Source organism: Diplotaxodon limnothrissa, linkage group LG7, assembly GCF_057381915.1.
Source record: "Diplotaxodon limnothrissa isolate DT_005_m linkage group LG7, D_limnothrissa_male_GT1.1, whole genome shotgun sequence".
Taxonomy (NCBI): domain Eukaryota; kingdom Metazoa; phylum Chordata; class Actinopteri; order Cichliformes; family Cichlidae; genus Diplotaxodon; species Diplotaxodon limnothrissa.
The window spans coordinates 58,211,779-58,238,359 of NC_140602.1; the positions used below are offsets into that span (position 1 = coordinate 58,211,779).

General features: G+C 39.4%; 1 protein-coding gene across 1 annotated transcript in view; it reads left to right on the plus strand.

Moving 5' to 3' along the window:
• ttc28 (tetratricopeptide repeat domain 28) overlaps nt 1-26,581 on the plus strand; it is a 167,029-nt gene that overhangs the window by 127,581 nt on the left and 12,867 nt on the right. Inside the window, exons 9-22 of the mRNA XM_085358541.1 lie at nt 8,022-8,218; nt 8,299-8,452; nt 8,536-8,707; nt 9,195-9,363; nt 9,466-9,626; nt 10,932-11,420; nt 12,683-12,875; nt 13,022-13,102; nt 13,246-13,498; nt 18,682-18,791; nt 21,600-21,729; nt 21,973-22,200; nt 24,489-24,663; nt 26,422-26,562. Of these exons, the coding sequence (XP_085214667.1) occupies nt 8,022-8,218; nt 8,299-8,452; nt 8,536-8,707; nt 9,195-9,363; nt 9,466-9,626; nt 10,932-11,420; nt 12,683-12,875; nt 13,022-13,102; nt 13,246-13,498; nt 18,682-18,791; nt 21,600-21,729; nt 21,973-22,200; nt 24,489-24,663; nt 26,422-26,562 (2,653 nt within the window). The remainder of the gene's footprint in view (nt 1-8,021; nt 8,219-8,298; nt 8,453-8,535; nt 8,708-9,194; nt 9,364-9,465; nt 9,627-10,931; nt 11,421-12,682; nt 12,876-13,021; nt 13,103-13,245; nt 13,499-18,681; nt 18,792-21,599; nt 21,730-21,972; nt 22,201-24,488; nt 24,664-26,421; nt 26,563-26,581) is intronic.

Genomic DNA, 26,581 nt, shown 5'->3' on the forward strand with positions numbered 1-26,581 from the left:
ATATAGTCCATGATATGTAGCTCCTGACCCACAAGTTGCCACACCCAATTTCATTCACTGATGACAGAGCAATTTTTATCCTACTATGGAGAAAGGGGACTGTGGATCACCACTCTTCTCCTTTCTAATCTCTCTATGCTGTCTCAGCTGAATACCTGTCATCAGATCTCAGCTAATTTTCCACACCTCTAATCCTCGCAGCACTGCTGTCTTCACACTGTGTCCCCTCCACGCTGGGGAATCCCACAGAATCTGTAGGAAATCTACAGGCACCCTTACACCTCAGAGAAGTGTGGCTTTAGGTTAGAGGAAGATTGTGCATGTGCTAATGTGCACACCTGTGTTTGTAGAGTTTAGGAGGATGTGTGTAACTGTAACCAGTGATTCTAGCCAGCTCTGCAGGCTTCTCCGTAATCCTCTTAATGCAAGACCCCGATGAACAAGGTCTTCCTTTCTATATCACCAACCTCCTCCTCCTCCTCCTCGCATAACCCGGTTTCTACATATTGTTGCCAGCAGCGTTTATGAGACCTTTTTAAATTCATGTACATTTATATTAACAATGTGACTTCATGTTTGTTTAAAACATTTAAGGTTGTTTGCTAGTTTGACAGAATTATTTTTTATGCAGTTCACACTGAAAGTAATTAGCAAATTAAATAAGGAAGTGTTTTTTTTCACCAAATGTTTATTTTGTTTTCTCTTAGCTTTCATTGTTTTAAAAGTAAATCGTGTGCTATTTGCATTTCCTTCAACCTTTATTGTGAAATCCTTTGCATCGTTAGATTTGAGTGCTATAAGCTAAATCACCACTGATTACCTTTCTGAGTCATGATGATGGTGCTGATGAGATATCAGAGATGAAGATGAGGTGCCGATGAAGTATTGAATTTAGATTTCAAATGCTTTTTTTAATAGTTGCAGTTCTTCTCATTGTATTGTGTAGAGACTGTAGAAGCAAACGGAGTAAACTCAAATGCGTCACATCCATGGTTAAGTCAATGTATGGATTTGAGCTTCAGAATCTAAACCCACTTATGACATTTCTAGTCTTTGGATTGGTTTAAACACTATTCTTTACGACCAAATGCCAAGACGTGACCTTTACTTACAATGCACTGTATGTCATTTAAAATTGTGGCATCAGCAAGTTCTCCAAGTCATAACCAGACCTTTTTTTAACCATTACCCCCCCATATATGTTTTTGTTTAGGATAAACAGAGAACAAGAATTTGCAAAAGATGATTGATATGAGAAAAATTATTTGAATTAAAACTCATGAAAACTTAATTATATTTTTATAATTATAATAATAATAAATTATAATTATGTGTCAGAAGGTATAATAAATACTAAGAAAATCTGAATTTTATAGCACCATGCTTAAAGGGGGCCCACTATGCTTTCCCTTACACTTAATATGACAAAAGAAGTATTGAAGTAGTAGTTCATTTATTTTATATGTAGCATATTGAATATGTTATATAAGTATTGGGTTCAGTGAGTGTACCAGGAATCCCTGTTAATAATAAATAAATAAATAAATAAATAAATAAATAAATATATAAAAAGAACTCAGACTTCCGACTGCACTGAATGCTCCATTTCTGGCAGTTTTTTGATACTCTTGGCACTGCATGATTTCAAAGTCAGGACGTCATTGTTGGGGCTTGCAGAGTAAAGGAATCAGATCCAGAAATAACAAAGTATGTCTTTTATTCAGACTGGGAAAGTCCACAAATTAACAAAGAACAAAATGAAGAAACATTATGGAATCACTTTTGGATCTAAATATGCAAGAAATAAACTTAAAATATTAACTGAAATTTAATGCAAACCATGAAAACAAAACTAACAATAGAATGTTAAGGCAATCTAAACTGGTAGCCAAAACTCCATAAATATGAATCCAAAAACTCCCAAGCAACTTTTAAACCAAAACCAGGGACTTTGGCAGTCATAGAAAGAGTATGACTCTGTAACCTTTGGATTTGTGAATTATAGATATGAAATCAGCTTAAAGTGAAAGCATCTGTCTTATGAGAAGTGTAACATCATGCACAGAAAAAGTCACTCCAGTTTCTTCAAACTCTGTCTCTGTTACGTCCCCTGTTAGATTCAGAAATAAATCCTACTTACAGGTGATCTGCTGCTTTTGTTGTATTTAAGATTGAAATTAACTGCAAGGATGCAAGTTAGGCTGTGGACTTCCACATGGAAGAGTGGGGGTTCCATATTAGCAGCTAAAACTCAAGAGGCTTAGAATAGAGGAGGAGAGAGCTATTTTAAAAGGTGGGTTTTTGTTGTTGTTGTTTTTAGGAACCCTGCCTGCACCCCTATCAAGGATGTGAATCTTTTTTTTAAATGATGATTTAGTCAGTCAATATTTTTAACACAATCTGTAAATCTTGATTTTGGACTGTTAAAGTCACACATTTGAAAAGTGTTTACAGTAAGAAATGTAGAGATAGAGGTGGACATGAGCCAAGGAGTTGGGAAGGATGGCTCACAGTTTACACTCGGTGGATCAGACCCCAGTCATCTCTCTCATTACACAGTCTGACATGAAGACCACATGTGACTTCCTCCATCTGGTGTCTGGATACCCCTCCGTATCCCTTCCTCCCCACTTATAACCCCTTCTCATCTGTTTTCCCAATGTGACTTTATTGTAGAAAAAGCAGATTTTATATAAGGCCTCATTTCAACATTTCTCAGAGCAGTTATAAATTATTCTGGCGCAGTGTAATTATTGTCTTTGGAAATAGAAGACTTCCTATGGATGGCATTATTAGGATTTCTGTGTGAAAAATTCAGGTTACTCAAACAGTTTAATGAAGGGAATCACAGGATGAATGTAGGTAAAAAGTTTTGCATTATTGTATTAATGCATTAACATGCATTATGTATAATAAAACAGGGTCATGTTTGAACAGTTTAATTCATTTTACAACGTTTATTGCCCATTTTCTAGAATTGTGCTAGCTGTACCCTCTGTCTTGTAGAACATGTACATGTAAATCTTGAAACAGAACTTGACTTTGGCCCACGAATCTCCACCCCAAAACTCCACACCTTTATTCTCACTCTAGCTTGCATTTGAACACTTGCAACCATGACTTTACCTTCTTCAACTGGTATAATGGCAGAAAACCAGTTAACAAAAGTTATTGTTTTAGTTGACCAAATTCACTAGAATATGGAATCTGTATTTCCCTGTATTGTGGTTTGATATGCCAATGCTACTACTAAGCAAGTTCGACACTGTTAGGCTTTCTTTGCGTGAGCTGGTGTGATAAAAATAAAATGCCATAGATACAGTGACAGGTATCATGGTGGTGGTTTTTAACTTTATTAACTAAGGCTTTCTGCTTCAGGATCTGAGATAAAGATCTGACTATTTTTCCACACAAAATAGATCGCCTACACCAATCTGAGGCATTATCAGAGTAATTGTCAAGGTCCTTGGTCAGTGACCCAGTGTTTTGTGTATTATTATTGTTATTCTATGATTTCTTCGTTGTATATGACTTCTAGTGTTCTGATTTCTGTTTTTGTATTCTAATTTTGTTCCGGTGTCCTCGTGTTTAGTATAGGTTTAGTTCTGTGCCCAGTCTGTTTCCTGTTTTACTTTGAAGGACAATGTATTCTGTTTTGCTTCCTCCCAATCTCGTCTTCGTACTTAGTGTCAGCTGTGTCTCCCAGGTGTTTGCCCTTTGCCCAGTTCCTTCTGTATTTAGTATCTGCGTGTGTTCCTGTTTGTCGTTGCATCGTCCCTCATACTTGCCTGTGTGTTCTGTTTCAGGCTCAGTTTCTAGCCTTCCCAGTTTAGTTTCTGTTTTGACTTATGTCAGCAATAAAGCTGAGGTCTTTGAGTTTAATTTTCACATCCACAAGTCTGCATTTAGGTCCTACTTTCCTGCCTGCCGCACACAGACCATGACAGTAATGTGTTATTGAGATATGAGAACAAAGACAGGAAGTTAAGGCCCAGGTGACACACACAGAAGAGCATTTACCAAAATAAAATAAAGTAGAAACAAGGAAGGGCACCTACACACATACAAAACACAGAAACACAAATTAAAAAGAAACACAAGAATACAATGAATACAAGAAACGATATCTGTATAAGTCAAAATAGAGACTATAACACAACATATATTATAAGAACATGGGGAGTTTACTTGTGGACCTCTTCAAAGACCAATTGTTTAAAAAAAGAAGAAGAAAAATTGTCAGATTTGGGCTGTAATGGAAATGTTAACAGCCAGCTTTCACTTTGAATGTAACCTTACTTCTAATCTTACCTTAACCTTGGGGGGGGGGGGGGGGGGGGGGGGGGGGTTATTCTACTTTGTACTAATATGCCACTATAGGGAAGGCATAATTATAATTTTTTTCTTTCAATCTCCTTACAATCAGGCTTTTGGCATACATATAAACAGGGGTGCATATAAGTGGTCCGCAGGTGCACATTCGCTGTCAAAATAAAAGACGTGCACCAGATAAGAAGTTGCAACGCATGTTTGCGTACATAAGATTTTCTGGAGGAGGACAGACATTTGTTTAGAACTCTTAAAGATGTCGAAGAAGCAAGCTCCTTTAAGCAATTACTCTGGTGTTCTTCCACCTCCAAAGAAATGTCCAAAGGAGTCCAAACCACAAAAGAAGCGCGTATTCTCAGAAAAGTGGTTGCAGGAGGTGAGCTGGCTTCAAACAAATGATGAACGCACAGAGATGTGGTGCAGAATATGCCGTGAACATCCCACTCTAGCGGACAAAAACAGTGCCTTTTATATGTACGCAAATGCGCGTTGCAACTTCTTATCTGGTGCACACCCCTGCATATAAATCACACTATATAGCATTAAGAGGGAAGATTACAGCTGTTCTATGTGTGTGTGTCTTTTGTGTTGAATCTTGATTGAAATGTGCTTGCTGTGATGGAAAGAATAACATAAATCATTCAAGGAAAAGTCATTGCATTGACTTTCATTGTGAGCAATTGTAGGTTTCACGTCTGCATTCAACTTTAAGCAGGACTTTACTGATGAAGGTAGAGCTCAATGTACAATGTGCATGGTTTTTATATGCCAAAGCAAAAATATGCCAATGAAATATGGTAAGATTTAGATTTGTGCAATGTTTGGAATAAAGTCTTACAGAGGAACTCATGTGCTCATTTTCTACTCTGCTCATTTGTTTTTATTATTGGACTCTAAAGTAGTATTCCATGTAGGGATGGGTATTGATAAGATTTTCACGATTCCGATTCCATTTTCAATTCTGTTTAACGATTCGATTCTTAATCGATTCTCTTATTGATTCTTTTAAAAAAAAGGAGAACACTAAGGTCGAATAGCTTAGAGCTTAGATCCACAGCCTACGGCTCTTCAATGGGGGTGTCACAGGGTTCCCGGGAAAAAAAATTGTAAATGTAAAATAATAAGATAAATATTCTTCTGTAGCAATAACAAAGTATAACATAAATTATTCTGTAGCAATTACACAAGAATATCCAGTAATGTCCCTGCCTACAATTAAACACATTCACTTACCGAAAATCGGGCATCTGCTGTGGGAAATGGGTGCAAGCCTTTTACCACAAACTCAGTCACTGCTCGGTGACATTCGTCTATCCTGGCCTGAAAGGAGACGCTACCGGTAGACTGCAGCGAGAACTGCCAGCATCTGAGCCAACCAGACTCCGTCTGTCTCTCTCATCATGGTCACCTAAATGCACAGTAATGGCAGGTTTTGTAATAAGGCAGATCGCGCTAACATAATATGCACTGTTAGTTGATTATTTACCTGCCGCATTAACGGGCAAACGTTACCGCTGCTGCTGGGTTGAGATTCACGAGTCCGGAGCGGAATTAAAAACACAACATTTATTTAAGGTCATCGCGTGTCTTTTGCATATTCGTGGTGTTTCCTCCCTTAAATGAAATATCTACTTTGCAAGTATTGCAAGTTGCCCTGTTGTCATCCGTTCTCGTAAAGTATAACCAAACTTTTGAGCGTTTGAGCCGCCATGTTTCCTGCCAGGTTAATGACGCTCCGCAACGTGGTGACATCATTTGGGGCGACTGGAATTGATAAGGGAATCGTTTGCAAAAATGACAAACAATTCCAAGGAATTGAAACAGTGGGAACCGGTTCTCAACAAGAACCGGTTTTCGATACCCATCCCTAATTCCATGTTTACAAAATTACCATTATTAATCTTATACTGGGCTTTAGTGCAACCCCAAGTTCACCCATTGTGTAAAACAAGCCATTTCAGTTCCCTTGCACCTCCTTTTTAGCCAACGTTCTTTTGACTGGCTGCTCCTCATAAATAAAAACATGAACAGCAAGTGGGCAGGGATTCTGTATGATCCAGGCTCTTTGGCTGTGATTCCAACCAGAGAGCCTGGATTTTCACTCTTATATCATGCAGAATAGAAAAAAACTGTTCAAAACATGGCTCAAAAGAATTAGTTATAGATACACTGATCTCATTATTTGCAATATGTGGCCATATCCACAGTTTGAGTATCCAGCACTGTAGCAGAGTGTATCACAGAAAATGAAGAAAAAAGCAAAGTAGGTACATTTTAAATTGCAAATAACCAGTGTGCACAGTTGTCAGTTAAATGCAGGAGGGTGACAAGTACTATATTTTGGAGTACAGGAAATAACTAGCATAAAATGTAAATTTTCATTCTCCTCTCTTGTGCCCCAAGTTTCTTCCTTAACTATTCTCTCTCCCAACTTTTGTCTGTTCTGGCTCCATAAACTGGGTTGTTGACAGCAAAGACACATCATGACAGAAGAAGTTGGGAAGGCGACTGGGACTTAAGTTTTCCCAGTTCTTTTTCCCTGGACAGAGAGACTGATTTCTGCATATGTTATACTAAAGTTTGAAGAGACACAGCAGCAGATATTATTAGATTTGTTGAATTTCCCACTGTAGCTTTTTAATTATTCACCACTCTGCTCAAAAAGGATTTTTTACAGTTCAAGAAACCATGTGGGCATTTATATTCACCACCATACAGATGCTGCATATTTATAACTCCTAATGTCATTTTGGGAATTTACTCTGTTCATCATGCTCCCTACATGTGCAGTAATTGCTGTTTGATGAATCCTACAAATCCAAACAGCGCTGGATAAACCATTCTACAGAGCTGTGGAGACTTGAGACTTGGAGACCAAAAAAATCACAAAACTGAGGACTTAAACTTCACTTGTCTGACTTCCTTGAGCCTGGACTTTAAAATTCCCCTATGTCCATGGAAGATTTTTCTGGGTTTTATGACCTTGATCCTCCGAGATGTGGGTGATCAACAATAACTGTATGCTTTCAGAATATGTCATTTTTGTTCTTCTTAAAAAAACGTTGCCTCCAGTCTTTGTGGTTTGGTGACAAAGGAAATAATCATTTTAACTAACACACCTAAATATTGATTTTATTGGAACTGGAATTATCAAAGAGTTGTCTGACCACTTCAACATTACAGCTTTTTGCCGTGGTGACCATTTTTGTATACAAAGTCCATTCCTCTTGAAATGGACATTTGGAGGAGTTTAAATGATGGGGCTAGGTATTGTGCTGTTTTAAATTAAACAAGTTAGAAACATAAAATTAAGATAATTCTTGGAAAATCAATCATTAGGATGGACTTGCCAGCCAGAGGCCAGAAATTGAAATGAACTAGCTTTATTTTAATACGAGCATTACCTGATACAGCTTGTAGTTGGCATGCTACAAGACTTCCTAGATTAGATGTATTACCTGGGCGCTTTGCATAGACTTTGTTTGTCCTATTGAAATGTTTTTGTCCATGCCACTTGCTAAAACATATGGTTAGGATTAGTGTTGTGACTAAAGTTGAGAACATGACCGATCACAAGAACGTTCAAATGTTGTATGCTAAAAGAGATTAAACTTGGAGTTTAGCTGCATCTTAATGGTTTCCTTGTTAGTTCAATAGTTTGTGTTTTTGCCTCCTCTCATCTCCTATCACAGGCATCATACACCAGATGAAGGGAGAGTATGACACTGCGCTAAAGTTCCACAAAGCCCACCTGTCCTTCGTCCAAGAACTTTGTGATTACGCTGCCCAGGGGAGGGCCTATGGCAACATGGGCAATGCCTACCATGCGCTTGGCATGTACGACCAAGCAGTCCAGTACCACAGACAAGAGCTGCAAATCTCTCTGGAGGTAAATTTTATGACCCTTTTCAAAAAACATGTGGACGATTGTGTGGAAAGCAGAATCACGATGTGTCTTTGTGTTATCAGGTGAACGATCGTCCATCTCAGGCATCCACGCACGGTAACCTTGCTGTGGCCTACCAAGCGCTGGGTGCTCACGACCGAGCTCTCCAGCACTACCTGCACCACCTGACCATTGCACGAGAGATGCGAGACACTCAAAGTGAAGCAAGAGCCTTAGGTAAACCTGTCAAGAGATAAATGCACTTGAGTTGAGTTAAATGAAACATGAAAAATATTGCTCACCGTTATTTTCTTTTGCAGCAAACTTGGGTAACTTTCACAGCTGGAGAGGTGAATATGCTCAGGCCTTGCCCTACTACCAACAGTACCTGGTTTTGGCACCAGGTTTGCAGGACCTCGAAGCAGAAGGCAAAGTTTGCCATAACCTGGGTTATGCTCACTACTGTCTTGGACAGTACAGAGATGCTGTCAGGTCAGAGACTAAATAAATCTTACAAAACTGAACTTCATATAATGAAAATGACCCCGTTGGCCTTATGTCGAAAAACATGTGTTGTGTTTTCCATACATACATTCATCCATCCATCCACTACTCCTCCACATCGAAAGGAGCCAGCTGAGGAGATTTGGGCATCTGACTTGAATGCCTTCAGGATGCTTCCTGGCCAAGGTTTTCAGGCATGTCTTACCAGGAGAAGGCCCTGGGGCTACATCTCTTGACTAGCCTGGAAAGCTCCCATGTTCCTCAGATGAGCTGGAGGAGGTAGCTGGGGAGAGAGAGGTCTGGGCTTCTCTTCTTAGGCTACAACCCCCGCAACCAGGCCCAGCAGCAGAAAGTGGATGGACGGATGGATGGATGGATGTTAATGAGACTTTAATTTCTCATTTTAAGGATTTGTGCTTTTATATTACATCGAAACAAGATGCACGATAAAAAACAAAAGTTTAAAATTTTCCAGGTATTATGAACAGGATTTGGCCCTGGCTAAGGATCTCCAGGACAAATTAGCACAGGCAAAAGCCTACTGCAACCTTGGTCTGGCCCACAAAGCACTGGGGGAGTACAACAAAGCAGAGGAATGTCAGAGATATCTGCTTTCTTTAGCACAAGCCCTGGACAACACACAGGTCACCTGTTAATTATGTTTTCATTTCATAAACCTTGAAATTCTGTCTTTTGCACAAAAAGAGGTTGTTAATCAGTATCTGTGTGATTATATTTGTCAGCAGGCAGTTTTCAGGGCCTTTGGGAATCTCGGTGATGTGTGCGTGTGCCGGGGTGATTTTCCAGGAGCTGTGAAGTTCTACCAGCAGCAATTAACCTTGGCTCAGAAGGTCAACGATCAGAAGATGGAGGCTGATGCCTATTCAGCACTTGGTTCAGTTCACAGGTGATAAACTGGTTAACCAGTGTTTTAACCACACACAAACAGTGCATGTAAAAAATGAACAAATGAATGTGTTGTATTGTTTTAAAACCTAAGTTTAGTAATATAGCCATTCCTGTTTATTGGAGGCAGTCGAAAGTTTGTAGAGCTAAAATATTAACTTACCAGATCAAGCTGCAGAGATTGTGCTTCACAAAAGCAGAAATTTAGCTGCTAATTAATGCTTACATAAAAGAAACAAAAATCTGCACAATATTATTACTATGTACTTTTCAAATGATGTTAAATATTGTTGTGTTATGATCATTTTATCTGCTCCCATATGGAAAAGATATATATAAATCTTATAAATTTTGTATCTGTCTTGTGTGAAACTTGTATGAAAAGCATATAAGAGTGAAAACGGATATAAGATCCCTTGAAAAATTATATAATGAAACTTGTATGTTTTGGATACTTACTAAAACAATGTATGAAAGTAATGAGAAAGTGGCCACTTTCATGAGTAAATCACGTAAGCCTTATATGATTTACTCATGAAAGTGGCCACTTTCATGAGTAATCACATATAAGTTTTTACTATTTCTTTTCCATATGGGCTAAACTATAATCAAATATGAATAATTAATATATTGGGGAAAGCTCAGCTGAGTTTATGGAGGCAAAAGGGACATCGGTTTGAGAATGTATTTATTTACCTTTATAAAGCCACTTGCTTGTAGACCATTTTCTTTGTAATGCCTGCTATTTACTTTGGAGTTACAAAGAAAAAGCCTGTTTCCAAAAACATGTGAGTTTAAAAAGTCTCAGCCAACTGACAAGAGATTCTGTGCCAATTCTCAGCAGTTAATAGAAGTGTTCTGTGCTTTCCACAAATTCCTATGAATAGTAGTTAATTTAAACTTACAGTTCAAGGTGCAGCTTACTAATTAAAACCTCAGTTTTCCCAGAGTTGGTCCATTTAAGCTTGGTACTCCAAGAAATCTTTTATCCACAATAGTTTCCTCTGTCCTTCCCAAAAACAGTACCTTTTTGCATACTGGGCACAGCTGGAAAACTAATTATTAATTTAAACTGTATCTTTCAATAAAGCATATCTTTTAGTATTAACTTATTATTAAGTTATTAACAAAGAGAAGTAACATATAAGCATCCATCCTTTGCAACAGACTGGCTCTAAAAATAATAAACCACATGAAATATCATACTATACAAAGGACACCAGGTGTTGGCTATAACTAATGTGTGACTTGCTCTAGTTCCCTTGATTCATCTTAATTCAGTGTTCTTGCACTTTTTCCCACCTAGGCTTCTCCGCCAGCTGGATACGGCCTTGTCGTTCCACAGCCAGGAGTTGACCATCCGAAAGGATCTAGGTGATCAGCAGGGGGAGTGCCGTGCTCTTGGCCACCTAGCAGCTGTTCATATGGCCTTGGGAGACTATGCTACAACTTTCCAGTGTTATGAGACCCAGCTGGGCCTGGCACAGGGGCTCAGGGATGCCCGTTTGGAGGCACAGGTCCATGGAAACATGGGCATCACCAAGATAAACATGGGATTGTTTGAGGAAGCTATTGGTTATTTTGAGCAGCAGCTGGCCATGCTGCAGCAGCTAAGTGGAACTGAGAGCATGCTAGACAGAGGCAGGGCCTATGGGAACCTGGCAGACTGCTATGATGTTTTGGGAGATTATGAGGAGGCTATACAGTATTATGAGAAGTATCTGGCAGTGGGTCAGAGTCTCAATCATGTCCAGGACCAAGAGAAAGCCTACAGAGGACTTGGCAATGCGCACAGGTAGGTGAAACTAAAATCAAATTGAGAACATAAGAGGTTATGGCTCAGACGATACCCTTCTATACATGCATTTGATAAATTTAATACAGGGCACACTATTAGGGTACTGTGCATCTGCAAGCCACTTTGCAAACCACCTCCAAACCAGCTCTTCTTTTCTTGCTGTATCTTCCTGTTACTGATGCTTGCACTGTTCCAGTCAGAAATAAAAAAGCATTATATGTGATTTAAATAAAAATTCTGTTTCTAGAAACGTACAAGGAGATTGCACTTGCTGTCCTGATACACAGTGTTGTATGAGGGGGCTCATGAGGAGGTGGAGAGTCTAAGTCTGCCATGACCCATAAATCCTAATTGGCCAAATTCATTTGAAATGAGCAAGGCTGAAATAATCTATAGTGTGTTTAATTTAAATATCACTATCAATTCATTTCAGAACTTAATTTTATAATTTCCTGTCTTGTTTTTTTTTTTTTTTGTTTCTATTACTGAAATAAAATTTGCATTTAAATTTTAAAATGATTCTCCATAGACCAACTGCTTCTCTTCCTTCTTTCCTTCTCAGCTAACTCTAGTAAGAGGATAAATAAAATTAGGAAATTTTTCAGGGTTTTGAAGTCTCCCTGGATTTCCCACTAAATGTAGAAATAAATTCAAACCTACAGTGCTGCAGACTTCTGTTTACATCAGCGTAAAAATGTATGTTGTGTTCATTTATGTTCTATCCTATTAGTTAGGATACACCTTTCTAATACAGAATAGCATTCATGCAAGAGTTTTAAATGAGCATTTCTTGCCACAAACATTTTATACACATTTTAATTAGAGTCATAATAAGAATAAATACAGTCAGAACTCTGCAGCGTATTAAAAGCAAAAAGCCTTTTTTCAGACACATATCCCACGGTGGGCAACTCTCATATGATACAACATAAGTAATGCTCACTGACAGAAGAACAAGGCTTACCGTTGGGTTTACTTTATCCAGCTGTTGCTCCTGAGTGTGAATGAAATGGTAATGTAGAGTACAGATTTATAACAAACCTTCGTAGACTTTCTTTCTCTGAGTTTTTCTCTGAGTAGATATAAAGAGAAAAATGTTTTGTTAATATGGACCAGTTTGTCTTCTTTTCTTTAAATGTTGCAGAAACAACAAAAACAGGAGGCCTGCTTTCAAGAACAAGCAAAGTGCAGAAAAAAAATGCATTATCATACCAGGTCTTTTTCCTCCCCTTTTTGTTCTCCTCCCTCTCCTACTTCAGGTCCATGGGTAGTCTCCAGCAAGCACTGGTGTGTTTTGAGAAGAGGTTGGTAGTAGCTCATGAGCTAGGTGGTGAAGGAGAAGGTAAGGCTCAGGCTTATGGAGAGCTGGGCACCTTACATAGCCAGCTGGGCAACTATGAGCAGGCCCTCTCTTGTCTGGAGCACCAGCTTAACATTGCACGCATAGCAGGGGTAGGTTTTCACCAGCAAAATGTTCTTGTTTCTGTTTCATATTTTGTTTTGCCCTGCTGAATATGATAATTAATATGGGGAGGGGGGGTATATATTAAAAACACATAATGCCCATAGAATGAGGTAAACTCTGTTTGAACTATCAGGATAAATCCCTGGAGGCAGAGGCAAGCAATGCACTTGGAGGTGTCTATCAGTTGATGGCAGACAACGAGACAGCTCTACAGGTCTGTATCACATTCATCATTGTATGTGCAGAGGATAGCCCCCCTTGTTATGAAATGTCTTTAATTATACTGATTAACAGGGAAAACAGAATTTATCAGTTGTCAAGTCTCTCCTCTAAGCAACCTAATTTTTCCTGCTGTAGTGGCACCAAAGGGCTTTGGATATAGCAGAACAGACTGGATGTGTCAGGGGCCAGGGTCGAGCCTATGGCAACTTGGGACTGACCTACGAAGCTCTAGGGAAGTACGAACGGGCAGTAGTCTTCCAGGAGCAACACCTGAGTGTTGCAGCACAGACCAATGACCTGATAGCAAAGACTATGGCCTATGGAAGCCTGGGGAGGACACATCATGCACTGCAAAACTACGCGCAGGCTGTAATGTATCTACAGGAGGGTAAGACATTAGCTACAACAATTAATAGTGAGCATGATGATATTGCAGTTGCTGTGTTTATGTATGAAAGTTTAAAAAGAACAAACCCCTGGGATCCAAAGATACTGGGTATAGAGGCATGGCAGCTTTGATTCACAGCTGTCCCAAGCAATCAGTGTCATTATATCTCCATTATACCATTTTTCTTGCTTCCAGAAGTATTATTTATAACAGTATAACTTCAGACAAGTATTGCTTGTTTGATGTTCAAATAGTTTAACATTTTAACTTTTATTGGATGTTGCACTGCCTCTATTAAGAGATATAAAATAATATTAATGAAAATGAATTAAAATAGAGAGCAGAGATAACTCTGTATGTAAATAACTCTAAGGGCCTAGTCCTCACAGTCAGTCAGAAACGCCTATGCTTCCCACTTTTTTTTCCACTCACTTTCATGCACATGCTTTCACTCTTGTATATGTTTAGAGGCCACTAGAAATAGGTGTAAATGTGCAAATGATAGTTGATTTCAACATAACCTAAAATAAGTCTTCAGTAACCCCAAGTTGCTCTTTTCTATAAGATTAAATAAGCACAACTGCTTAAAATTAAGGGGGAAATATCACAGCACTGCATGTAAATAACAGACCGTGTAAGACCTCTTGGACAGTGTGAAGTAAGCCATTGGTTTCTATATTTGATTTTTAAAGCATAAAGTGAACACCATAAGCAGGTGGAGCAGGCCCCACCAGCGTCCCTTGACCACATGGGGGAGGGAGGCGTCCCCCATGCCGTTCAAGAGGTCAACGCGTGGGAAGGACCCGGTGATTTTCAGAAATAACTCTCTAGTGTTCCCACAATGGCTGATGGTGTGATGTTCATTGGTTGGTAATATATAGAAGTAACATTGATAAGTGTGGTATTTGTCCAAAACTATTTTTTAACTGATAGTCTAGTGTGACGGGAAGAAACGTGATGCACTGAGGACACTTAGAGAGCTGTCACTACTAAACGTCATAGGACTTATAAAGAAAATAGGTCCTGGGAGCACGAAAATTGCTGCCTATGGACACAGCCCCCAATGCTCAGTCCAATTAAGTTACCCACTTTTCTGGTGGATGACAAATCTTAATTGATTAATTGCTCTGTTGCTTTGCTAGATAGGCAGGGTTGTGATAAAACTAGTTACAATCATAGGGTTTAACATATTCCATTAATACTAACAGTAGTCTTTACAGAGTTGTAAAACTTTAATTTAAAGGAAATTTGTGGGGTCTGTGTAACCATCTTTTGTGGTCTTGGGTGTATATTTTAAGGAGACAGAATTATTGGGATCATTATTATTATTATCAGACCAATTGACACTGATTTTCAGTCCAGTTCTTGTCTAATTTGAGATAGTTTTTTCCATATTTCCCTTCCTTAAGAATTGCCTCTTGATAGTTAGCATCCTTTTTTTTTTTTTTTTTTTTTGTGTCCCGTTTGGATCTTTAGCCATCAGAATTGTTGTCTTAAGGCCAAGAAAGATGCCAAGCGGATTTATTTTACCAAGTGGATCATCATGGCCTTGCCATATTGGTCCATTTGATTGACCTTTATTATAATTATGAATTTATTTTATTTTCAGTTGCTACAAACGGGACAGACATGACTGGGGGATAGGACAGGGAGAAAGAATGAAAGAAAGAGAGGGAGAGAAAGAAAACCAAAGGGGAGAAGAGACGGTGAGAAGGGGGGGAAGAAAGAAAAAAAAACAAAAAAAACAAACAAAACACCTGGGTCACCTGTATGGAGAAAAAAAACAGAAGAGAAAGCAAACAACAAAGAGCAACATAATAAAAAAAACAGCACCATCACAATAAACTAGCTAGCAGTAGATATCAGTAGATACTAAATAATAAACGATATTGTGCAGCACGCAAGATAGACAGCGCACAATGTGCTTTGAGGCAGCAGTCAAGAAAGCTGTAGTCCGCGTCTGTGAATACCCGTGTGTACACCTGTGTGCATACCTGTGTGGATCAGCATGCTTGCATTCCAAAGGTTTCTCCATGTAACGATCTGCTAGGGAGTGTGGGGAGCCATAGCCCCGTCCTCCAGGGTATGAAGCAGGTATGGAGGAGATCAAAACTCCAGACATCCAGAGGCCCCCAGAACACAAGAGACCAAGGAAGACCAACAGAGGGGCAGCCGCGCCACTGTCCCAGTAAGAGCTGAGGAGAGTCCCAGATGAGGGCTCACTCAGCAGCCACCGAGCAGAAGCCAGGGGGAGTTGCAGTGACGCGCCCGTGAGCTCCGCCGGCAGCCAGCTGTGCCTGAGTGACCGAGCCCCAGGCCGAGAGGCCGGGGGCACCCCACCTCTGAAGTGGCCCGAGCGAGCCCCAGGCTCCAGGCCCCGATAAGCGGCCGCCAAGGAGTGAGCCGGTGTGTACCCGGACGCCCATCCCCAGACACAAAGAACCACCAACGCACCGACACCTGAGGGAGTCCGCCACTGGCAGGGGAAGTGGTGGGGGGAGAAAGGCCTCCAAACCTTGGAGGGCCTGAGATGTCCCCAGAGAGGTGGCGTCTGATACCCAACCTGACATATAGACACAGACATACAGGCACACACAGATACAAACATCCATTCCCACCCTCATGCTCTCATATGCACTTAACTCCACACTCAACCAACGTGGAGACAGACATAAAGAGACGCTGTACACACGATCACACTCCCCAAGCGTACTCTGCGAACCGGGTCTAGGTACCCTTGCCCCTGGAGGGGGGAACTGCACCCAGACCCAGGTGGTGTTAGTTAGCTAACTATCTAACTAGTTAGGTAACTAGTTAGATAGTTAGCATCCTACCAAAGATAGACTTCCTATATCCCAGACTTGGGAAACTCCCTTGGTGTGTTAAGCAAAGGGTCGGGAAGAATAGATGAAAAAAGTGGAACAGAAAAATCAATGAGAATAATATTTTTTTTAAAGCCAAGATACTATACAAGAGTGATTTGTACCATGTACAACTGGTTGCCATATACAGTAAAATACACTAGAAGAGATGTCACAGAGATTTTTTTTATTTTATCTATTAAACTGCAGTTAGAGTGATAATATACACATATATATTTTAGCAGGTATTTATCTTGTGTGAGCATTGTACAGTCAGCTGTCGGAATGAAGGACCTACGAAAGCAATAGTTCATCAAGGTCCAGTTTTCTCAAAAGTTTTTAACACACACTGGACACCATGCTAAAACATACCAGGTTTTTGGCTATTAGCTCTTTGGGAATCACCTTGTTGATGCAAAATTAATATTTTATGTCTGTCAAACTGTGCTATATTTTACTTTTTCATATATTCAACTAATGAAACTGGAACTAACTGTGTGTGTTTTGCAGCAACGGCTTTTTTTTTCTCATATATGTAGACACAACACTGGTTAATCTCGTTTTTATGCTTGAATGAGGTATGTTTATGAACAAGTACTTACTTTTGTTAATGTGTGGGTATTAATGATTGTTGCTGTCTGTGTTCATTAGGGACTAGGTCTGTCTTTTTTGTGGGTTACAACCAGAAACTGCGAGGAAAGAAAGATAGAAATTTTTTCTTACTGCCATCTTATATTAAGTACATTATAAATACATGATTGTGAGTGCTGAAGTGCTTATTAATAGTTTGATAAACGGGACACAAAAAGGCCCAAGCCAGGAGTTTTATTATCTGGCCTTAACTAAGTGTGACTATTGTTTAAACCTGACCAATTAATTTTCTTTTCTCTAATGCTAATCCACGTAATCTTACTTAAACCTAACCAAGTCTGTCTACCACCAAGCAAAAAAAATATGTAGTTTTGCTTCCTAACCTAACCAGCAGCAAGTGAAAACATAACTCAAAAGTCCAAATAATGCCAGCATTCTACATTTGTGTCCAGGAACAGAAAACAATTGAGAAATTTTTGTGCAGAAACACTGTTCACTAGACTAAATTTCAAAGCTTTGAGAACAACAAGAAACAGTTATATAGCATACTGTTTGATACCAACATCTGAATCAAAAGCAGCAGGATAGGAATTTTTGATCTAAACTTTTCCACTGTGTTCAAAAGCACTATACATTTTTGACATGTATCCACAAACTTGTGATGAAAAGCGAGCAAAAACTTAGTCACCATTTTCCCCCTGCAGTCGTACAGAGACCATGTAGGGAGGCTCTGGCTCTTAGCACATACTTTGATCTACGTGTGAGTATCTTCGGAGTTGTTTAAGACTGAGAACATTGCGAGGTGTTTTTGAAATCCTCAAGAAGCATGAAAGGTATTTATGAGTCTGACACAGGCTAATACAGGATCAGTGCTCAGCTGTGTACCCTGGAGTGTGGTTTCCTTCAGGCAGGTTGTTGTCGATAATCCTGTTTGATTTAACTACATCTCTAACTAGACTTCTCTTTGGAACACATATTTGTGTCTCATCAACCTTGTTGAAAATAATCCCATTTTGATCTCTTTCCTATTAAAAAGACATGCGCACATTAAAAGGCTGATAAAAATTAAAATACAGTCTAATTGTAATGGATCTTAAAATGAGTGACTGGGTTAATTTATGAACTCATCCAGGCTTCATCGAGCCTCTAAGACAGAGTCATGCTTTGTCACTTGGCTCACAGATCCTCTGGATTTTAATTGATCATTAGCTCGACAAGCAAAAAGAATTTCAGCTCAGAGTTGAGGTTAGGACAGAGTAAAAAAAAAAAATCACTTGTGTGTCTCCAATTAACTTTCCCAACCAATACTCACACAGACCATCACTGGCCCAGACAGAGACAAACAGGCAGAGAAGCGTGAAGAAAACTTGATATTTGATGAGCTTCTGCACAATCTGAGAGCCTAATGAGAACTAAATACAACTTGCTATGACTGCCTGCGCCTTCGCAGCAGGAGTAGATGAAACATATCTGAGATGAAGGAGAAGGTTTCAAGACTTTTGAATTGAATTTGAATCAGCTGCATAAAAAAACAAGGGTTAAGAAAGACAAAAGAAACAGTGGGAGAAAAGGAATGGCAAATGTGAGTGCTGCTGGCTGAGTCAGTAAGAATTCACTTCAGTACAGCAACAGTTGTCACAAGCGTCAAAGTGCCAGGACTTTGGAAGAGATGATTTTCGTATCAGCCTCTTGGAACTAGCGTCTGATCTCTTCTGCTGTCTGTTTCCCTAGGTCTGCGTCTGGCAGAGCAGTTAGGTCGGAGAGAAGATGAAGCAAAGATACGCCATCGCCTGGGCCTGTCTCTTTGGGCCAGTGGAAACCTGGAGGAATCACAGCACCAGGTGTGTATGTGTATGCATTTATGCATGTGTTCTCAACTGCAAAGATGCAATTTGTGTGTGTGCATTTAAGATTTAAGAGAAACATTGTTAAATCTTGTGAAACCTCAAGGAACCATTTTCTACCTTGCCATCTGAAAATAGGCACCATGAGCACAGGGCAGATCCAACTGAAAAAGCAAATTGTCAATTACAATTTATGAACCATAAAGCAAACCCTTCTATACTGTCTTTATAGACTCAAACCAATATGGGAGCAATAGGAACCATATTTTACAAATTAACTTACTTGTCTCACAGCATGAAGTTACTGGTTTGAACCTGCTAGGTAGCTGGTGCCTTTCTCTGTGGAGTTTGCATGTTTTCCTTGTGCCCGTGTGGGTTCTCTCTGGGTGAACTTGCTTCCTTCCACAACCCAAAGACATATGTATTAAATTGATTGGTGACTCTAAATTGGCCATATATGTGAATGTGAGTGTGAATGGGTGTACCCCTCTTTTTGTTCTATAAATAATTAAAGATACAGCCGGTGATTTTATTAGATTATTTAATAGAAAAAGGGATATCATACTCATAAATATACATAGAATAATGTGCAATTATATCTTCCACATTATGCCATTATGCCTCCAAATTATGCCAGCTAATGTTAGCCACGAGTGTTTTTAAAGTCATGCTTTCCCTCAGACAAACAGTTGAGTTACATTCTCACATCATATGAGAGTTTATTCACCAAGTGTTAGAGTCCAGCGTTAGAGCCACTTCAAAGAAAAGTTTTACTAATGCCTAACAGTAACTAACAGGCTAACAGAGAGCTTTGGTTTTTCCTCATTATTCTTTGTTTCCCAGCTTTGTTTGCATAAGTGAGAAATCCAGTGTAGAAGTGTAGAATACTGCTTAAGACTGTTTTGATCTATGACAGATAATAATTTTCTCTACTGCATTACTATGTCTTATTAATACCTGGTATTATTGTTGAATTTGCATAGTTTTTATTATATAAACTTTTAAAAGATATTAAATGACTGTCAGTGTCAGGTTTGCTGTACGGCAGGCAGGTTTTGGACACAAACACGGGATTCTGAAGATAAGACATAAACTCAAAAGGCTGCTTTATTGCTGAACTTAAGAAATTTAAAATACATAACACAAATCTGAGGGAGAGAGGGAAAATGGGCGAGGGAGTTACAGTCTGAGTACACACAGTAATGGGTTAAAGAAGTAAATAAATGACCCTTTGTATAAATACTCAGCTAGAAGTAAGAGAATGCTACCTAACTAAATGCATTCTATCAAAATGGAATATGTGAGTGACATTTTTGATTATAATTTGGTTATTTCATCACTCAGACAACCCAGACCATGGACCGCACAGAGCACACAGCTTGAGGGAGAACATGACTAAAGACAAGGGGAGACATACAATTAATACACAGGCTGTTGATTAGGGGAAATGGAGACACATGGGAACGCAGCTGAACTGAATCTGACTAATGAGGAGGGGGAGGCAAAACTAAACATTATGCACATGGGATAACGGACTATTAAATGAAACAGGAAGTAACAAACACTGAGACCCAGACTAAAATATATGAACTTGACAGAACTGTCAGGGTTTTGTCAGGGACACGACTGTAGAGACAGAGCGTTAAAGAGGGAGAGAAGAATGACTTCCAGGAGACACTGAGAACAAGACACAGAGATGAAACTAGGACACGAAAGGGAATTAACATAATTAAACAAGAAACCATTAACTAGGAAAATAAATAAAACTCAGAGGCACTAGGAAAGTAGAGCATAAACAGAAGCTTATGGAACTCAAACAGAAGTCTTATCTTAACCCAAAATAAACCTAAAGACCAAGAGAAAGAGAACTGAACTATAATAGAAAGATAATCCAAACAAGAAAACCGCAAAACATTCTGAAAACGCAAAAACCTTGGGCCAGCAACCAGGAACCATGACAGTTAATATAATTTAAAACTAACACCGCCTTCAGTTCTTCATGGTAATGGTGCCAAATCAGATTTTGTCATTTAACACTAAAGACAATTTTTTAAACAATTTAATGTTTATTTCTTAGTTTCTTTCTATAACTAGAACTGCAAGTTAAGCAACAAGGAAAAGAGAAGAGAGTTACTGTCTGTAACAGTAACAGGTTAAAAAATTTATTATTAAAAATTGATAAATATAACATAACTAAATGCATTCTATCAAAATGGAATATATCTGTGTGATGTTTTGAATATAGGACTACCTATGAATACAATCTGTGACTGTGTGTCATTTGTTTTTCTTGCTGTATTGTTATTGTAAGGTTCTGAATGTATTAAAACTAACATAATGACAAACATTAAACATATCATAACATAATCTTCATTTAAAACTGTTTTAAAGAACTATGCTGTAAATAAAATGAAAGCAAAAACTGAAAATATTTTTTTAGCTATTAGAAAATGCACAATTATAATAACTTTGCTTCTCCGTTTCATGGTGAAAAGTGAGCCAAAACACTCCCAACTCTTGCTGTGCGTATATACTGCCACCCAGTGGCCAGCACTGTACCTATATGCTCAAACAGGTTTGAAATAAAGCCTGGCCATTTAGATCACACAATACACAAAAAATAAATACAAAAGTTGTTAACGACTAACAAATGCAGGTGATTTACAACAAACCATGGAGACACATTAAAAGGTGTGAAGAGTATAAAAATGTCTTCACAGTCTAAATCCAGTTGAACAATGGATGGTTTGTATATTTGTGGATTGGTACTCATTGCAATGTATGTTTATTTGATATTTGTTCCAGTTATACAAAGCATCTATGCTATTTGAGGCAATTCGTCATGAGATGCAGCACAGTATGGATTACAAGCTCTCCCTGTTTGATCTGCAAACCAGTTCGTACCAGGCTCTCCAGAGAGTCCTCGTCAGCTTAGGTGACAGAACTGGCCTCTTGACCTGTTGTGTTGTTTCTTTGTGGCATAAATTACTGTACATCACTTTGTATGTTAGCTGTTCTCATTTTTGCATCTTATACATTGGTCTCTGTTAATAAGGCACAAATTATCACCTAATGTCTGATAGTTGTATTTCTTTATCAATGCTACCAGAATAAAGAGTCTGCTCTTTCAGATCTGCTCCTTTTTAACTCACAGCTCCACATGTTCCTATTCTTTCAGGCCGGCACGATGAGGCACTAGCTATAGCTGAGCGAGGGCGCACACGTGCCTTTGCTGATCTCCTAGTGGAACGCCAGAAAGGAAGTCAGCAAGCAGCGAGCACTGACCCTTACATCCCGGTCACCATAGAACACATCCTGGAAACAGTCAACAGTCAGAGGGCCATGGTTCTCTACTATTCTCTGGCAGAAGGCTTTCTGTACAGCTGGCTAATATCTCCAGGCACAGGTTCACTGCCACGCTTACACAAACTTAAGCTGATCGGTTTTATAAAATTACTGAAGATGCTTTTTTCATTCAGATTCAGAGTCGTAGGCTGACAAAGTTGCCTTTAGGAACATGGAGCATCACTTTTCTGGTTGAGAAGGAGCCTGAGGCTGCTCCCTTTAGCTATCTCCATCTCACCCTATTCCTACCATCATCTTCTATACTCAGACCTCTTACGTGACAATATTAAACCTCTCCAGTGATCTACCTCTGTGGTCTTCCTGGCAGCTCCATCTTCAAAGTCATTTATCCAATATATCCACTATTCCTCCTCTTCACATGTCCAACCATTCCAACCTTCCCTCTCTCCAAACTGCTCAACCTGAGCTGTCTCTCTGATGTACTCATTTGTAATGTTGTCCATCCTGGTCACTACCAGTTAAAATCTTAACATCTTAAATGTAGTCAGCTTGACCTCTGCCCCATGTCTTTTTGTAAGTGCTACTGTCTGCAAGCCATACATTATAGCAGGCCTCACTATCCTCCTATAAACCTTTTCTTTCTGCCTGACACACATCTCCAGCCACTCCATCCTGCCTCTAACCCTTTCCACTCTTCATCCTCTTCATAGTTACCCTCACTACCTCCTTACTAATCCTCTGCACTTTGTGATTCAAGTAGCCTAAGCTGATGCATGAGGCTACCCTCAGTGATAGATGGTGAGAAGAAATGGGTATATTTGCATACTTGTCGCTTGGTGCCTGTACGCTCAGGTTTTCCTTAGGGGATAGGATTGTTTCTTTCTTGCACCTTCCAACAGTTCAGTGTGCCTGGCTTCCTTAGAGTCCCTGTATCTGCTGGGGACTCCACTGTTATACTGGAGTACATTGAAAGAAATGGCCTACTCAATGTAACCCAAGGACTGGTCTGTCCTGAACACCTGGTTTGAGTATAATGGTGTCCATTAGTACACTTAACACAGGATGCTCTAGTATGCAAGTTCATGATTGATTTCGTAATTATATTATCAGATCTCTGTCCACATGTCTTGGATACTCGGGTAAAGATAATATCAGAGCATTCAAGCGATCACTACTTGGTACTGAGTTGGATCAGGTCTCACGTGTGATGGGGATGATGCTGGACAGGCCTGATGTCCCCAGATGTGTAGTGACGATGCAGTGGGAGTGTCTGGCAGAGGCCCTGGTCTGTGAGATCTTCTACTCCCACCTCCAGCAGAACTTTTACAGCACACTAAGTGAGGCTGGAGACACTGAGTCAGAGTGGACCATGTTCCGTCCCTCCGTTACTGAGATTTTGGAGATGAGAAAAGACGTTCAGATATTTCTGTGCTTTTTTTCTAAAATAGTTGTAAATAAAATGTCCCATATTTTTAAAGGGATTAATAGGTGCATAATTATAAATGTACTGATACTGGTGTCCACTTCCAATTAAGTCAATAATCATGATTAAGTAATGCTTTAATGAGAAGTATGAAATTCAGGTTTGCAAAATCATTTGGAATTGGTCTTAACACAGCTGTTGTAGAAAGGGATTCATGTTTCCATGGGCCTGAAGAACTTTTCAGTTTAGTCATCAATAACATTTAAGTAATATGACTACAGTAGTCTGTAATGGACTGGATCTATATGCACTTTTCAAGGCTTATTGATTACTTAAAGCACTGCATGCATGCAGCTTTTATAATTATCACACACACTCTACCACCCGTCCTACACCCATTCCAATGGGATGGGAAGGCATAAGAGCATGTATAAATGTTAAAAAAAAAAAAAGCAGGGATTATATCTTTGGTATAAAAAAAACAGAGTTGTACTATCTGTGTTGTACTATGAGTTGTCATAACTGCTGTGGCATGGGATACTGAGATGTAGTGATGTTGTCATGACTTCAGTGGGAATTCATTTAAGTTCTGTGAGACAAAACCAAAAAGGGTCTTGACTGAGACGATCATCCTTAAGGTCTTTGTAATGCTAGGGTGACATTTACCACTAATTCTCTTCAAAGGGTGAACACTTTTTGCAGTCTTTCCTCCAGGGCTACCTGCAGGCTGAAATGTCACTTATATCTACATATATCAGATATGACATTTGAGGACATTTATACTGCAAAGATGATCACTCTTTGGCTGCATGGCTTTTCCTCTAAGGGGACCCTTAAGAAACAACGACGGAAGCACCATTTAGTGTCTGCACTACATACTGCCACACACACACACACACACATGCTGACAAATGGGCACACACATAGTGCTGTAACCTGCTTATGTTTTTCCTGAAATGTTACAGGTATCGTGAAGTTTAATGAGGTGTATCTTGGAGAAGCAGGACTGGAGGTGTCTGAGTTCAAGGATGGTAGTGGGAGCCCACAAAGTGGAGAAGGAGCTGTTGGAGGTTCCCTTTCTCTGGAGCAATACATCCACAATGCTAGAGAGGCTCTGGGAGTGGATAGTCATTATAACAGGTAGTGCCACCTTTGATAGATGCCAGTGAATGATTGTTACCAGCACCTTTTAACTCAATGAAGTATTTTCTTTATGCCTCATACTGCTGACATAACTTTGTAGCTGACAGTGACAACTTTATTCCATTAAACAGGTTAATGGAGCGTAATGCAGATATTTCATGGTCTCATGAGCATATGTTTAAGCCTTTCCACGAGGCTGATGTTCAAAGTTTTGTGACATGTCTTAAATCCCTGTCTGACTACTAGCACACATACAAAGAAAAATTACGTGGTTGACCAGTTGTGTTGAGCTTAACAACTATGGTAAATATGTTATTAATCACTATAGATGCATTTTCAATCTGTATTTCCCTCTGTGTATAGTACATTTTACATATCTGAAGAAAGGATAGGCTTCCAGGCAGAGTCTAGCAGTATCCAAGAGAAAGACTGTCAGCCCAGAAAACACAGGCATAAAAAAAATAATGAAAAACCTCTAATCTGGTCAAAATTGTTTCATTGGTGTGCTAAACTGTGGAACTGTTTTTAAGATCATTGTTATTAAGTCACCCTATGGTAATGTGGTACATGTCATTGTCTACAGAAGATAAATCTCAGTTATTGTAGAGATATGACTTTTCTGTCTGGGGCTAGCATGGTTAATATTTGAGGCTTTGGATGATTTGTCTTGACATTAGCTTGATGGACTCCAATTACATTTTATACAAAGAAAGAGTCAGACTGACTTTGGAGACATTGACTTTTTTTGTAGGCTTACCATGTGTTTGACATTTGAGGCTTAGAGTTAATCGGGCAATCCAAGATTTCCATGAAGTTCTGTACAAACTTTTGGAATAGATTGTAGGTGAACCTTCTCTCATTTAAACAAAAGTGAGCAAAACATGATAGAGAAGACGCATGCTTTGTGTCTGTCTTCCTTTTTTCCTGCTCTCTCCTGCCAGTTTTCTCTATTCTCAGTTATACTGCCCACAACTCTCAGGCCTTGGTTGGCATAGCTGGATGACTTTGTAAATCACTACCATGTGTTGTGCCAGCAAATGTTCCCCCATACAAACTGCATCTCAACTTACTGTGAAAACCACTGCAGTGGAGTCACTGCAGCCAGCAGATTCACTACTTCTGGTGTGTGTGTGTGTGTGTGTGTGTGTGTGTGTGTGTGTGTGTGTGTGTGTGTGTGTGTGTGTGTGTGTGTGTGTGTGTGTGTGTGTGTGTGTGTTGATATTGTGGTGATTCACGCTGTTGTGTGTGGTTTATTATGAGTCCCACTCATCTAAGCATGACAAGTTTTTGCAGATACACAGCATAAAAATGTTTTCCAAACCACTAGTAGCACTTTACTGCCCTTTAGCATGTATCCAGGTATCAGAAACTGCTATTACCTTCCTGAGTGTGTAAAATCTACAGCCAGAGGATTCCATAAAAAGTTATTTTAATTCCAAGTCATCGCTCTATCACATACTGCTCCAGTAATTAATTACTACTTGTTTCTTCCTTTTGTACATTTTCCTAAGATTGTCAGTTCATTCATCAGTCTGAAACAAACTACTTTCTTCTCTCCCTTTAAGACCGCCCTCTTTTTAAGCCTGCCTTCTTTTGATTGGCTTCTGCTTGTAAACAGAATGTTTGACCATACTTATGCTTTTGAGTTGACACTGTTAGAGATATATGCATGCACCTAGCATTTTGGTTGCAATCTTTAGACAATGCTGTATAATAGAACAATTATGTATCACTGTCTCTATTGCCATTTTGCAGAGTCTTCTCAAGTAGTGAGACAGAGAGTGAAGCTGGAGATCTGTTGGAGCAGCAGTTTGAGGAGCTGAACAAAAAACTCATCTCTGCCACAGACCCTACAGGCTATCTCCACATGGTGTCCAGAAATAATCTCTTCAACAGGTTTGACTCAGAGTTCTTG